Here is a 14815-nt window from a genome sequence, read left to right as displayed (position 1 = left end):
GGGTTCTACTGTTTTTTAAAACACCCCTAGGATGTAGGTATATCTACTCATCAGACAAGACGGAAAATCTCAGGAAATGGCTCTTCCCTCTATTTCCAACAGGATTAATACTGTACAAAAATGCAAACTCCTGTTTTACATAAACTTAATGAAAGGCTAGATACTGTACATGAGTAAAACTTCATGACGTTAACTCCGTCTGCAATGTTCAAAGCCAACAGTCACCGTCTGCAAACCAGTCACATTCATTACTGAAACCACACCAGCTTCTTTACACAAAAAGCAGCAAAAAGAAGAAACAAAAGATAGGCTGCAAAAATATCTAAGTAAAATGCAAAAAATTCTCATAATGCCCCAATACATTCTGTAGTTGTCTAATTCTCAGTCAATTGTGTGCTTTACTAACACCGTTTTAAGTCCATTAACTGTGCTAATTCATAATGACGCATATCTGCGTAACAATTACTTTGTGGTATCTGGAAAAGCCTTACTCATACAAATAGATTCTGTTGGAGAGCCAGTAATACCGTGATTTTCAAACTACCGACAAATAACACGGAAATATGTATACAGCTACATGCCAGCTGAGTGGATGACTACAAAATGAAGCTCTGACAGTCTGATTTTATTGTATTTCCTTTCTAAATACTGCTTCCTTGTATACTGAATATAACTTTATTCTCAGCCCTGTGATATTTTAATGCTCTTTTATTAGCCCCCTCTCAATAAGATGGAGATTTTAAATCAGTTTTTCCAGATACACTAAATTTCATTCAATCCCACAGTTGGCAACTTTCCTTCCTATTTCATTTTGAAGCTTAATTTAAGTGCATTGCTAAATTGCTTGATTTACTCTACAGCAACTTTTTTACATCATGGAATTTCACATCCAAAACAAACGGCGGAGGGGAGAGAGTTACACAGCGGCTTTAGGATTTGAGCCTGCCTGGGGCCAGAGCGGGAGGTGCTCGAGTGTGTTAGCAAACTCGGGGAAAGGCACAGCCCTGTAAGGATTTCATAGCCCAGAAGAGCAACCAGGCAGGCAGGGTGCATCCTGCGGGGTTTTCCAAACTTCTTGGGTGGCAAAAGTGGCTCCGCTGCTGGATTTATGCTTCACGGAGCAGGCGAGGCGAGCCATGCCCAGAAGAGCCCTCTTGGCATGCCTGCCTGTGCAGGCAGCTGCCTTGGAAGGGCTGCTTTGCTCAGTAAATCATCCGGACAACGGGAACTCATGTTCTGCTTTGGTTAATTATTTTCTCCTCGTGTCTGCTCCATTTCACCGGTCAATTATCTCCACAGCTAGATTATCTTTATTAAATCATGCAGCTGCTGCAGAGCACTCTGAGAAATCGTGACTTTCGATAGAAATTAAAGGTTCTCCTTGGGCGACAGGAAGCAGCAGGACAGTTTCCCAGTGCTGGGGACTTTTACTTTCAGAGAGCCAGCCACAAAACCTCCGTCAAGGCATGCGGCTGTTTTAAGTGCTGCAAACTTTTGAACTGGCTTCTTATGATCCTCACACTTTTCCTTTAGGGAATTCTGACCCGTAGCACTTCCCAGTGCTGTCTAACTTGTTTACTGAAGTCTTTTGCTTGCTTTCAGAGGTGCCCCATCAGCTCTGGGTAACGTCTTGCTTCACACGTAAGGTAAACTCTTACTGCACGGCCTCTTCTCCCATTCCGTTTCAAGCTCAAGAATGGGAGGGTGGTATTTTCTGTCAGCTTTAAGCACATTAAATCTCCCCTCCGCCTCCCCGCCCTCAACTAGAACTCCGTAGGCTTAAAAGATATGCAGCAGAGTGAGAATGATCTCATGCAATACCTGCACCCCGTTTGGTCCAAACTGACTTACTGGCATAGTATTTTCCCAGATTGGGTTTTCATTTATAAAGTCAATGAATTAATTCCTGATCATACTTAATGGCCCAAATCATAAGCTATACTTGCAATCTGGAACTAAGGCTGATCATTGCTGAGATTTATTTACAATCCATCTGCTTTACTCAGGAAGCAAAGCTATTTTTTTTCCTTTTTTTTTTTTTTTTTTTTTAAAAGCCAAACACAACAGTAAGAAAGCCTCAATAGACTAAAAAACTTTTTACCATTTTGCCATTCCAGCAAAGTAGAGGATGTTTAAATGACTTTGACATTTCAGGTGGGAAATTTCTGAAGTCTCCTCTTCCAGAATATATTATTCCAAGCCATGACCTAAGAAATTCCTTTTTTATAGGTATTTACATAGACTAAACACTGTTCACTCTCCACAAGCATTGCACGCTGCAACATGCAATACTGCAGACTCACATGGGATCTATATTAAGACAACTACTTCATTTGACACACAGTCCCCAAAGAGAATGATTGCATCTGCAAATAAAATGTGAAAATAATGAGTTTAAAAATAAAGATAATGAGTTTAAAAATAAAGAGATGTGTTCTTAGTTACTGGGATGTCCCATCACACCATGGACATGCTTCCAATGTTTTCTCAGCACCTTCGCAAGCTCAGATCCAATTATCCTTCCTTTAAATGTGGTACATTATATTTGACACTACGTTTTTACCATGCAGAAGATTAACCCCACTAAAAGCAACAGTCTTGTTTTCTTCAGGATGCCTGCTGTTTTTCACTGGCACTGGGATCACCCTGTATGATGGATGCACACTGACACCTACTGCTTGGAGCAGAGACAACCCGAAGGGGATTCATACACGCCACCCAATTTAGCTCGGCGAGTTTGGATGGCTGTGTCTGTGCAGGTTCCTCTGCAGAGAAAGGAAATGCTCCTCAGGGAGCCTCAGACTCACATGGTAGCTGGACATTGTGAGCAGGGGCACCCAGCAGCCCGGTGTCTATTTTCTGCCAGTGCTGACGTGACACAGGACATTAATGTGCATCATACAATGTAATCATGACTTGCAAAAGGGCCCAGCACCCCTGTGGGCCTCAGGAGCTCTTACGGCATGTTCCACTGAGGAGGAAGCATCCAGTGGGAAGGTGGCCAAGCAAGTTTCCGACCAGGCACAAAACCTACAACAAGATTTTTTCAGTTTCTCAAGAAAATTGAGCTGAGAACAAGTAAAGTAGAACATCTTACCCAATATACTGCAGACTAAGAATACTTGACTTGCATTATATAAAAAGAGTTGTCTCAGATCACAACTGTTAAAAAGGAGAAACAGTCAGCTGTACCGAATACTGCCAACAGGTTACTAGTACTTCAAGAGAAGAGAAGTACTAAACCAGGCAGAACTGTCTAAGGCCTTGCCCTGCGCTCATGGGTATCTAATGCAATTTCTGGCATTGCTTGTGATGTCAGCTCTCATCCCAATTTCAGTTTAATGCTCTGCATGTTAACAAGGAAGCTCCACACTACAAAGCTGTTGCTTTTTTTCCCCTGTAATATCACTCTGGTTTATCTCAGGATGTAACCATCAGGAAACTCCTCTGAAACTATCTACGTGACTAATGTCAAATCTAAACCATACACGCCAGCATGAAGCACGTCTGCAGATTCCCCGTCTTCTAAAAACTCACTGCACTCGAGTAGAAGTGTGCTTACAGGGAATTGCCATTGCCAGATGCTGCTTACATTACCTGAAACTGCACACTGTTTCTCAGTAGTGATTACTTAAGGCTGTGAATGCCAGCTGTACTATTACAGAATTATACAAGGAGCAGAGCCACAAATTTTTTAACAGTTTCAACTCCCTTTACCACAAGGTTTTGTTGCAAAAGGTTTTGTAAAGTAAATGCCCTTCAGGCGTGACTCCCTAGAACAATCAATCACCCCAGCAAGGTTCTCTTCTTCCAACAGTGCAGAAACCTCCTTGCCTGGTATTGAGCACAGCTGAATTGTCTTACCAAGCAGTACAGAGAGGGAGAGGATAACCCTGGTCAGCAAGCAGGTGAACGACTGCAAACCCCAGACCTCACAAACTGGTCAAGCCCACCTCATCCTTGCAATGCCTAACAAAAGAGGGCTCCAGCTACAAGAATTCTAATTTTCTGCCCAAATTTATTCATAGCCTGTTTGTACACATTTTCTCTTGCATCAGTATTGTTACTTAACGTAAACAATCTTTCCCCTCTGTCTAAAACCCAGAGGGAATATGTGTACTCTGGTTCATTTCTTACAGTAAATAAGCCTTCGCTGTTCTTTTCTCCATCTTCTAACAGGGTCTGCACACTTCTTTAACCATCTTCACAAATCTAATGCCATTGGAACATGAATTACTGAAACTGTATGAGGCCTCATCTGACTCTTGTATAAGGGCATCCATACTTCCACTAAGTATACTGAAAATACTTCACTTTATATATCCACTGTCATGTGATTACTTCAACTTGAATATTTTAATCCCATGCCTCCCTTCCATCCCTCCATGAACAAGTATGCCCACATCCTCTTCTTCCCTGGCATTTTGAAATGGGAAGAATTTCCCTTTCATATCGTGGATTTTCATTATTTTCGTCCTGAGATGTATGACTATTACCTATGTTATTATTTTTCTTCCTGTATCTTGTATTTCATGCATACCTATATATCTATCTATATCTATCTCAATCATCCTATGTCATAACTCGTTGTCACATATTTTCTCCCAGAGGACACCCCCATCCCATTCAACCCTCCTAAATTTCTGCTATAAACCCAATTCACAAGCATGATTCTATTCTATTATGCCAGTGGCTATTAAAGAAAAAAAGTCCATGACACTTAAGGAGCTCCACTAGCTATCTCCTTCCTCTCCTACCAGCAATAGGTAGGAGAGGAATACCCTCCCTACTCATCTTCAAGCTCTAGTACTAACACCCATTTTCTTCATACAGACAGCATGATATAAAGCATTTTGCTGACATCAGACAGATGTCAGGTATACTCCTTTTCTTCGTCTCTCTGGAAAGTCTTATAAAAAATAATTTGGTTGTACTGGTAACACCTCTCTTGACAAACCTATGTCACATTTTGCCTCATTTACCACTTAGTCTTGTACCATTAATGACTGCTTAATCCCTCACAGAGCAGCAGTGGTGATCAATTCTACACCTGGTCATGACTTCCCAATGTCTGAAGAAAATAAACCCAAACAAATCCACAACCCTAAATCAACACCATTTTAAGAAACAGTGTGTTGGTGGCATTCTGACAGTTCTGACAAAATTAAGACCTTGAGCATTTGCCTTACTGTTAAAAATAACACCCAGGGAAACATCCCCATTGCTAGTGGACACCGTAGAGCACAGAAGAATCAACTCTCTGGTCTGATCCTACCAGAACTGGTTTACAGAGGGACACAATGCTCCTTCAGTCTAGCAAAAGCCAAGTATTATGCAGTGTTTGGAAGCTAAAGAGCTCTTGTTCCCATTTAATTAACCTCTCGCATAATTATCTGTATGGAACTACTGTATAAATGCAGCAGCGACCGCTCTGTACATAGAGAGTCATGATTCACTTGAAGGATTACTTGAACAGTATTTCAAACTATGAAAGTGTGGATAGTAGCAATACAAGTAGATTTGACCATGAGATGGCTAAAGCAGACAGTCTCCCCTTCCTTTTCCATGGTGTGAAATGCAATTCCTACATAAGTCATGTACAGCTCTGGGGCAACAATTAGAACATTCAAAGTTGCACAGAGAAAACTGGCCACCCAGTCAAGTTCTCAGTTGTTGAAGCACCATGAATTGCCCAGCCAGCACCAGCTCCCCTGCCAAATGAACTGCACTTGGTGACCGACCTCAGGAGTACACATTTTTGATGTGTGAGAAATAGCAGCAAGACTTAGAAGCTGCTAGTTTTACTTACAAGCAATTGTGTCTCAGCAATGTTACCAAAGATGCAAGCTTGGCATGAAGCCTCATGTTGCAAGGTGTGCTGCTCCCCCTCTGCTCCTACCAGCCACTTCTTCACTCTCCAACTATGTGTTTATTCCTGACTGTTCCCCTCCTACTTGCAAGCTACATTCCATGGAAAACCATCCCTTCATTCCAATGGACACACTCATTCTTTGTTCCCTATTCTAATATGCCCACATTTCTATTTAAAATTTCCAGATCTGCTTCTTCCATCTCAGAAATGTCCAGCTTTGATACCAGTTTCCTCAGGTCCACTCCTTGCTCCCCATCTCCTCAGAAATCCTGACAAGGTCAGCTGAAGAGAATCTGCTTCCTGGATCATTTTTCCACGATCCAGGAAAGGGCTTGGAAGGACAGTTTTAAGCAGTTAAGACAAATCGAAACATAATGAAAGCCTACAATCATTTGAAGGTCACATCTTGCCAGAAAGAAAAAGAAAGAGGGGGACAATTTTCATTGGGAAGATAGCATGAAGATTTAAACTGGGGAAAACTTGTGACAGGGGAACATATGCAGCTACAAAATCATCTCCCAAAGGAGAAGGCAGACCCCTCCTTGGACAGTTTGGAGCTTTTGAAGCACAGACTAGGCATCATCTGCACAAATACACTGCAGGGAATGATGGTGAATCGGTAGGAACGCAGACAAGACCACACAACCAGGCTAGTCCATGAACAGTTTGCTGACCCACAGTTCTGCATAGTTTTAACACAAGTCTCCATATTAAGAGTATGCATGAAATGCACAATTTCTACAGTTTGTTAGAAAAATTCTCCAAGAAAAAAAAACAAGCTACAAAGATAAATAGGAATATATGCAAGAGAATTAACAAACTGAAGAGATCACTGTAAAAATTCCAAATATCACTGCTCTCACAAAAAGCACCACAGGGATTTCTTTTTATTTGTTTAAGCTCCGCAGAGATCAAAGAAGCCAGTTATAATATCTGTCCCTTCCTCCTCTGCAGCCCTTCACTGTTAATTGCCCTGGCTCCTGTTCTTCCACTAAGTATAAATGAACTCACTGGAATTGAGCCTGCTACTCAAGCAAGCAGAGCAAATTTTCACCGATGTCAACAGAATTAGGCCACTTTTACAAGCAGTGACTTTGCCCTCCAGTTGGCAAAACAAGAAACGCAATTTGTTCGAACGCAGCGCGAGCGCCGCTCCCTCCGGGCAGGCACGCTGGGCACCCAGGCGCTCTCCTGCTTTTCTGGGCTGCAGTGGAGAGGCCGCTGCTGTACGGGCTGCTGATTCACCATCTGGTTCCTGCTTTCTTTCTGAGCAGCACACGCTGACAGTTCCTCAAAGCTCATGGCAAAAAAAAAAAAAAAAAAAAAATCTCTCCAGTGCCCACAGATTTTAAGATAGTCGTGGCAGGCATCTAAGCTACATAATGAACTGAAGAAAGGAGGAAACGAATGTCCATCTTCTAATTAAGAATTTACAAGACTGGTGTTAAACCCTGAGCCTCGGCTCTAAATACAAAAAAATTTCCAACAGAGTTTGTATCTCCGAAGGCTCATTCAGCCCACGAGCTGAGCAGTAATTACAAACTTAACATTAAACTTCAGTTTGATTATGGTCTGTTCAACGTTTCTGGCATCATTCCAGTAACGAGTCAACGCCACACAGAAAAATAAATTAAAACAGTCGAGTAAATACCTCACATAGAAGGGTGACAAAGGCCGCTCATCTTCTTGGGAGCTAAAAACAAAAAACATATATTTTAAAGTTAGTATGCATCCGTCTTGTATTCGCAGTTCATTTACAGCAAGACACTCTTAAAAGAGATAACAAAAGTGAAACAGTAAGTGAAAAAAAGTGAAAAAGTGAAACACCCGTTACAGAGGTAACACTTATGTCTGTTTTGTCCTCGGATTGTACTCATGGAAGAGAGCTCTAAGTTACATTCCTTAAATCCCGAGAATCCAACTCATTTCTCAGTGTCCACAAATACGGTGTAACAGATCTCCTGCTAGACAGCCAGGAAGTCACTCCGGCTCTGCAGCAGTGCAAGGACTATTCCCATAGCAACAATAAAGTATTTTGCCAGCAAAACCACTACGGCCTTTTGCCGTTTGCTGTTCCAGAATTAAACCACCTGCCTATTAAAGCAAACGCTTAGGAAAAAACCCAACTGACATCTTGAGAGACCAAAGAAACGGCCACGGGTGCATACATAATGCTATGAATTCACCAGTTTTATCACTCCTGTGGAAAGCGGATTTGACTATGCTGAAATCTCCCTAGGCTTGAGATCAGGGGCTGCCATCAGCTGGCCTGGAGCTCCCCTGACAAAATGGTGTTTCAGTGGTCAACTGACGTGGCCCAAACATAACTACCTGCTGTGTGGCTGACCAGTTCCTTGATCCAGCTCATCATGCTAGTGCTGGCACACGGGCAGGAATGAGCTGCTGGGGTGCTGAAGCTTAAAGGTGTGGGTGACTGATGGCTTAAGTCAATTTAAGACTCTGCCGCTATAAGAAGGGATTCAAACAAATTTCACCTAGCCATTCCAACCAGACAAACGGTTGGCCTTCCAGGTCATTAAGCCTTCTAACTCTCCAGAGCAGACACTCGCCTTCCTCCAAGCACGCAGGAAATGCCACTGAGGTCGATCTGTCCCCAAAGGACTTTTAATTGGGTCTGCTGAAGAACACAGCAAGTTTGGCAGAGAAGATGGGAAGCTGCATGAATTAAACAAAAGCAGAAAGGGTAACATCCCACAGGCACTGGAAACCAAGCAGCTCCCTGCTGCTTTCCCGCTGTTCCAGCAGCCTGGGACTACACCAGCACTCAGCAATTTGCCACAGGTACTCAGCCACAGGTGCTGGGGCACTGCCACACTGTGAAGGCGTCCATCGCTTTTGAGCTTGTTCAGAGGATGACAGAATATAGGGATAATGCTCTGGGTAAGTCAAGCTCAGCTTCAAAACTCAAGTCACTTGGGGGCTTTGATCGCCCTGACACCCCGACCAACTTTCAAAAGGGATCTGAAGTAGATCAAGCCTGAAAAATTTTTGAAAACGCAGCCTGAGTCCATTAATCTATTGAATTTTGAAGGATTTTATTTATCAGTTTATAACAGCCTCTCTAAGCACAGAATAAAGGGGAAAGAAGCATCTCTGTGGGTTCTGTAGCTAGGAGATCAAATACTCACAGGTACCTTTTGCAGCTTCCACTGGAGCCAGCAGGAAGCTCCCTTAGCAAGATGAGCTGAAACTGGTCTGCAGCCAGGTGAGCACCCTGCTCTCACGCTGAATATAGCCAGAGGCAGATTTCGCCGTGGCTCGTTTTGAACCCAGCCAATGTTATAACAGATCCACAAATATGAATGCCAAATTCATCTGGGGAGCAGGAGCATTGGGGAGGAGGCAGGATGCAAGGGAGTCAGAAAAACCAGGAAAGCAGACAGACAGATGAGCAAGCCAATCTGCCAGGAAAAAATCACAGGGGTCTAATTCTGCATCATTTAGACACCCCCCCCCCACTACGGTACGCAGAGATTAATAAGGAGAAAACTGCAGACATCTGCAGAAAAGACCTTCCAGCATGTTGTGCGGGAAGCCCAAAATACTGATTCAAGGGTAATACAAAATACTACGGACCAGAAGGAAGAGAAGCTGCTTCCAAGATCAGCGCGGTCTGCCAAAACTCGCATCATCTCTGTAACGCAACAGTGACTGGGCAGATTTTGGCAGCCCCCCGAGAAGGCTTGGGAGCACAGCTGCTACCAGAAACTTTCCTGCCGCTTCCACAAGCCCATCTTCAGCTGCTGGAGCAAGCTGCAGTCGTCCTCCTCCGAGACCCGGACCGCGCTCGGAGCAGGGCAAGGCGGCTGACAACGCCCACCTGCAGCGAGGTAGGAAAGACAGCTGCCTGTATGTGAACTGAGGCAAACGTCACCTGAAGGGTCTTTGCGAGAAACTGCTACGGCTTTGAGACAGCCTAGAAAGAGTGGAGGGAAACATCGTTGCCCTTCCCAGAAGATGACCTGCCACAAATGCACGGGTAAGAACCTCTGCCAGGTAGGGGCTCCCTCCCCTGATGGTACGCATAGTCTCTCAGCTTGCGTGCATAAGTTATCTCTTTATTTAGCACTTTTAAAAAAAAAAAGAAGTATATTCCGTAAGTGTAAAGAAGCTACTTTAAACTCACAAAGTTGCTGGTAAAGTTTTTCGCCATGTTCAGTTCATTACGTTAACAGCTGTACTTGTAAACTCAATGCAAACAAGTCCCAGTGGCACACACAAAAAATGAAAAATGTTGTCTCATGTAGAGAAAAGTTCACAATGCCATGAAGATTTCTGTGCATCAATGCAACTTCAAATGAGAACACAAAATGCTGCTTTGTGTACAAGTGGTGGTTGTCAAAGCCACACCAATCATGATTTCTTTTCCATCATAAAAACCCTTCCTCATCTCAGGGTTTGTAATTAACTTTGAAGTCACAGAAGCACAATGATACTGAAAAAGCCCAAATAACTTTCCTATATTCATATTCCCACTAGTTGCTTTGACAGATCAGATGGAAAAGTAGTGTTCAGCATGAACTCTGAAACCTCTTGCATTTCCTTCCTTTTCTTCCACAGCGAGTATTGAACCTGTGGAGCAGTGGTTGTAAAGTTTTAGATCTGTACAAAAAAAACATTATCCATTCATACGAAGTACTCCGGAGAAACAAGTATTTTAAGAATATTAGCTGGGAAATGGCAGAAGAAGAAGCTCTAGAGCCATCAGAAACCAAACACCAGTTTCACTTAGATCATCACGTTTCAAAATTTCACATTTTGTATTGTAGCTGTACATAATCTCTCCTATCCAGTAGTGCTTTATAGTTTTACACGTGCAGCACTGGTCAGTAGCTGCATCTGGGATGAAAAGTTGCAAGCTAACTAATACGGAATCTAGACTTTTGAGAAAACCACTAAAATCTTTTAACTTTAAAAAGATGTCCTGCATCTGAGTAAAGCACATTATCCACTTCCCCCTTAATCATTAAAAACAATGTATCTCAAACATCATTCCCTAACTTTGTGCACCTTAGTCAACTTATCTCTGCAAGCTGGAAGACATGAGCTGCGTAAACGACGCGCAGATTTAAACCAGCTATTCCATGTAATTCACAATTCCTCAAATTAGATGTGAGAACACCAAGCTGTACTGTAAGCACTTAGCACACAAGGATTCCGTTCTGACTAAAATGCTTTATGAAATAATGAATTATTTGTGTTGCAGGGTAATAAACCGATGTGCTTATGTTCTTATGTTATATACACAAGCACAGATTAGTTTAACAAAAGAAATTAAAACTGTGCGTAAGAGGTTTTAAACCTGTGTATACCTACCCACATGATATAAAAAGAGATATAAAAGAGGATATAAAAGAGACAGGCAAGCAAGAAAAACGTACAAGATATGAAACATAAATGATCATCAGTTGGTATTGCACAATAAACAAGCTAGAAATTGGTTTAAAACCTTCCACACAGGATTCTTTGCCACTATCATGCACACTATGCTGATTAAAAACAACTGCTTGCTTGTTTGTTTTAAAAACACCTTGTACTGAAGGGTTTATTCGTATTGCTAGGAAGCCCTTTCTATCATGTATCTTTTCAAAAGAAAATGCTGGAAGTCATTAAGCTATGTTTAACATTTAACTGTACTGTACTTGGGCTGTGTAATTCCTCTTTGTTTAAAGGTATATGTGACCCTTCCAGAAAGAAAGGAAAGCTTAATACCTGCCACAGTGACCTGGTAAACCAAGTCAGCCGTCCACAGTATGGAGGGGACGTCATTCTGATGTGCATCTCTTATGTAGCCTAAATTTCTGCCTTTCCCAGCAAAGAATGTATGCATTAGGCAAGCAGGTTTTGTAGTAAATTAGGTGTTGTGGTAGGGGTTTTTTGTTCATTTTTCTTTTTTTTTTTTTTAAAATACCCTCAAAGTTTTGTCCAGCTTCACACGTGCTTTATAGCCTGAAGGCACTGAAGGGATGAAATAACTTGAAAAAAAAAAAAATTAAAAAAAATCAGTTGTTTATTCAGCTATCACTGATTACCTGTCCAAGCAGGTGAGTGCAAAATACAGCAGTTTCTTTCTTCTCAGATATATACATAGCTCCCTTAAGAGAAGGGATTAAACAGAAATGAATTGCTCTTTCATGCAATACTTGGGAGAGCAATTTCTCACACTCCTAAAGAACACCTAAGTATCTGATCACTTCCTTCTTGCTAAAAACAAAAACAAATACCAGCCAAACTGAAAAAAACCCTTTTTATTTTACAGCTAAAGAAGTAATAGTTATGTTTGTGACCTCCACTGAGCTAATGAACAAGTTTGTTAGACTGAAGCACCAGCATTGCCCACCAGTCAGTTTAGCACACCTTAGGATTTTCAGGCACAGTTATTTTACAGCATTTGTGCAAGGCATTCTTTCTGTCTCTAAATAAGGAAATAGGAAAACTTGGGCAAAGTCTAACTGTTAAATTATAAATTTCCATTACAGAATCACAGTTACCTTTTTTTGCCTCCCTCTTTTGCAACGGGAATGTTGCAGGCAACCGTTCACCTATTGCATTCTCAAATACGCAATGATGGTTTTCCTTTTTTTTTTTAATGTCTCATCTTGCCTTTCAGAAAGAATAAGGGAGCTGCTGAGCCCGGTCCAGAACTGAAGCTGTAAAACACCCATTTAGATGGAGAGTTCCCAATTTATTTACATGCAGATGGGATACCCCATATGGTATATTGGCATCCCGGGTCAGAGGGTGCCTGAGGGCCCTTCCCCCTTGTTTTATTTGCAATTAATTATCAGCAGTTCTTCCGTCCTGGCTTGCTGGCACTGGAATCTCCATTATAATGCTACCACTGCTTTCCTACTCCACATCTCTTTTCAAAAGTTAAATGGGACATTTAGTTGATTAAATTAAAAAAATATAGTGTAGTTTTTTGGGTTGTTTTTTTTTTTACGGTCATGAAAATGTACTTTGACTCAAGTGTCAACATTTGGCACCAGAGATGAAGGGCCTAGACACTGGCAGGGTCATGTGCTCAGCCAAGGTCATGTTTTCCTAATGCCTTGCCATAGGCTCTATTTGTTTTGACCTCAAAAATTAGATAAAGAAATGGCTTGCTTTCTACTCCACCACAGATATTTTGGATTTCAAAAGAAATTAGTTATTTTTTAGTGAGGATACGTTTTTCAGGTAATAAGATTGCTGCTTCTAATTTTAATGCGATCAAACTAAAAGGCATTGAAAATTCAGTGGTGTCAAATTACTAACAATATCAAAAGTTAATGCAGCTTTTGGGGGGAAGAGAAGGCAGGTTAAGCTTGGGTGACTTGTTAAGACTTCCAAGTTATCTCCTTCTTATTTTCTTCTTCTCATTTAGAACCACCATGCCACCTTGGATTAACAGACATGCCATTTTTGCAATTGCAGGGGATTTTAACAATATTGTTTATTTACTTATTCTGACATTCAACATTAACAACACTAAAAACAGCTTCAAGGAAGTCTCAATTTTGAAGCCACAGTAGTGCTTTTTGCTGAATGTCTTGTCTTATTCACAAATTTTTCAGTACTTCTTGCCCCCCCACCCCAAGCCATTTCCCCATAAAAGTTATTTCAAGCTTGTGACAAATGCAAGACTGAAACTGCTCATGAAAATTTATTGCATACTTATTTTCTCAGTAGAGTGATTTACTCATAGTTTGTGCTTCACAGCAGTGGGTAAAAGGTAATGTTTTTGCAAATGAGCAATAGCAGGCAATAGAAACTTCTTCCTTCAAATAAAGCAGGAATATTGAGGTATGTTATGCAAAAGAAGAAAGAATAATACTATCCTTGATGCAAGAGTAACCATAAATTTAATCTAACATGATAACACTGTGGTGATACAATGGTCACCATTAAAAGTCAGCACTTACCATCAGTTGTTGAGCAATGCCAGCTTTGCGCCATACCCTTAATCAGAGGGGGCAGGAGGAGGAATGCACTGTATAGTAACTGTCTAAGAAACAAATGTTTAACAGCTATTGCTCTGTGAGAGTTACTTCCATGCAAACACTTGCATTTTCCCTGAAGAGTAACTTTTATAGTCAAAACCATAACATGCCCTGTCAGATATTTATTTCCAGTCTTCACAATAGTTACACTTATACCTAACCATGCTTACCACTGAAACCAAGTTAAGATCATGCTTAAATACCTACGTAAGCTACTCACCAAATGAGCCACATGTCAAAATACCAGGTGGGCATCCCAGCTTCTTTATTCTGAACTCACATACTCCACAAAATATCTCCAACAACTTGGATGGGGGTGGACTGGTGTTGGTTTAAATATTAATCTCCAAAGGATCCTGCCGTCCTCCCCAAAGCCATTCCTTCAACAGGGTTTTTCCTAAAAGTCTCTCGACTAAGTTATGTCTTAAGCCTGCGAGATCACAGTGTGCAGCAAGGTAACCGTGGGGCTGCAGAAAGGGACCTCTCTGGGGCAGAGTTCCCTTCCAAAAGCATGAGCTTCTGTGTCCTGCTTCATCTGGCATTCAAAATGCCAATATTACTATTTCATAGGGACAAGCTGAGGCAAATAGGAAAGATCGCTCTGTCACACATCTGAGGAGCACGTACTATTTCTTGTTCTATTTTCCACAGCCAAGATTAAGGCATGAGTAGCCAAGCCTAGAGTAGGAGCCTTTTAATTCTAGGAAATGCTAACATACAGCACAGCCATACGCATTGGGAATATACTGCATTATCCACAGGCATAACTGTGCAGGCTGTGCACGAGGGGGCACCCACATTGAGGCACATTGCCTGAACGGGAGAAAAAAAGAAATACACTGAAGCCTTTTTGCACACCTCCTCCCACTTCAAAGCAACATCAGGGAAGTACGGGCTATCCCACTGGCAAGCTGAAATGAGCAGAACTTCTTGCTGATTA

The 14815-nt window shown here is 41.7% G+C and overlaps 1 protein-coding gene across 1 annotated transcript in view; it reads right to left on the bottom strand.

Annotated features, from left to right (window-relative positions):
* Positions 1-14815, bottom strand: part of FAM13A (family with sequence similarity 13 member A) — a gene marked incomplete at both ends in the record, with an annotated part of 129345 nt that overhangs the window by 39168 nt on the left and 75362 nt on the right. The window contains one exon of the mRNA XM_081999553.1: positions 7524-7565. Within this exon, the coding sequence (XP_081855679.1) occupies positions 7524-7565 (42 nt within the window). The remainder of the gene's footprint in view (positions 1-7523; positions 7566-14815) is intronic.

This window comes from Phaethon aethereus, assembly GCF_964289735.1.
Source record: "Phaethon aethereus genome assembly, chromosome: 4".
Lineage (NCBI taxonomy): Eukaryota > Metazoa > Chordata > Aves > Phaethontiformes > Phaethontidae > Phaethon > Phaethon aethereus.
Note: the sequence above shows the minus strand (reverse complement) of the source record. Positions and strands in the feature narration are given on the sequence as shown.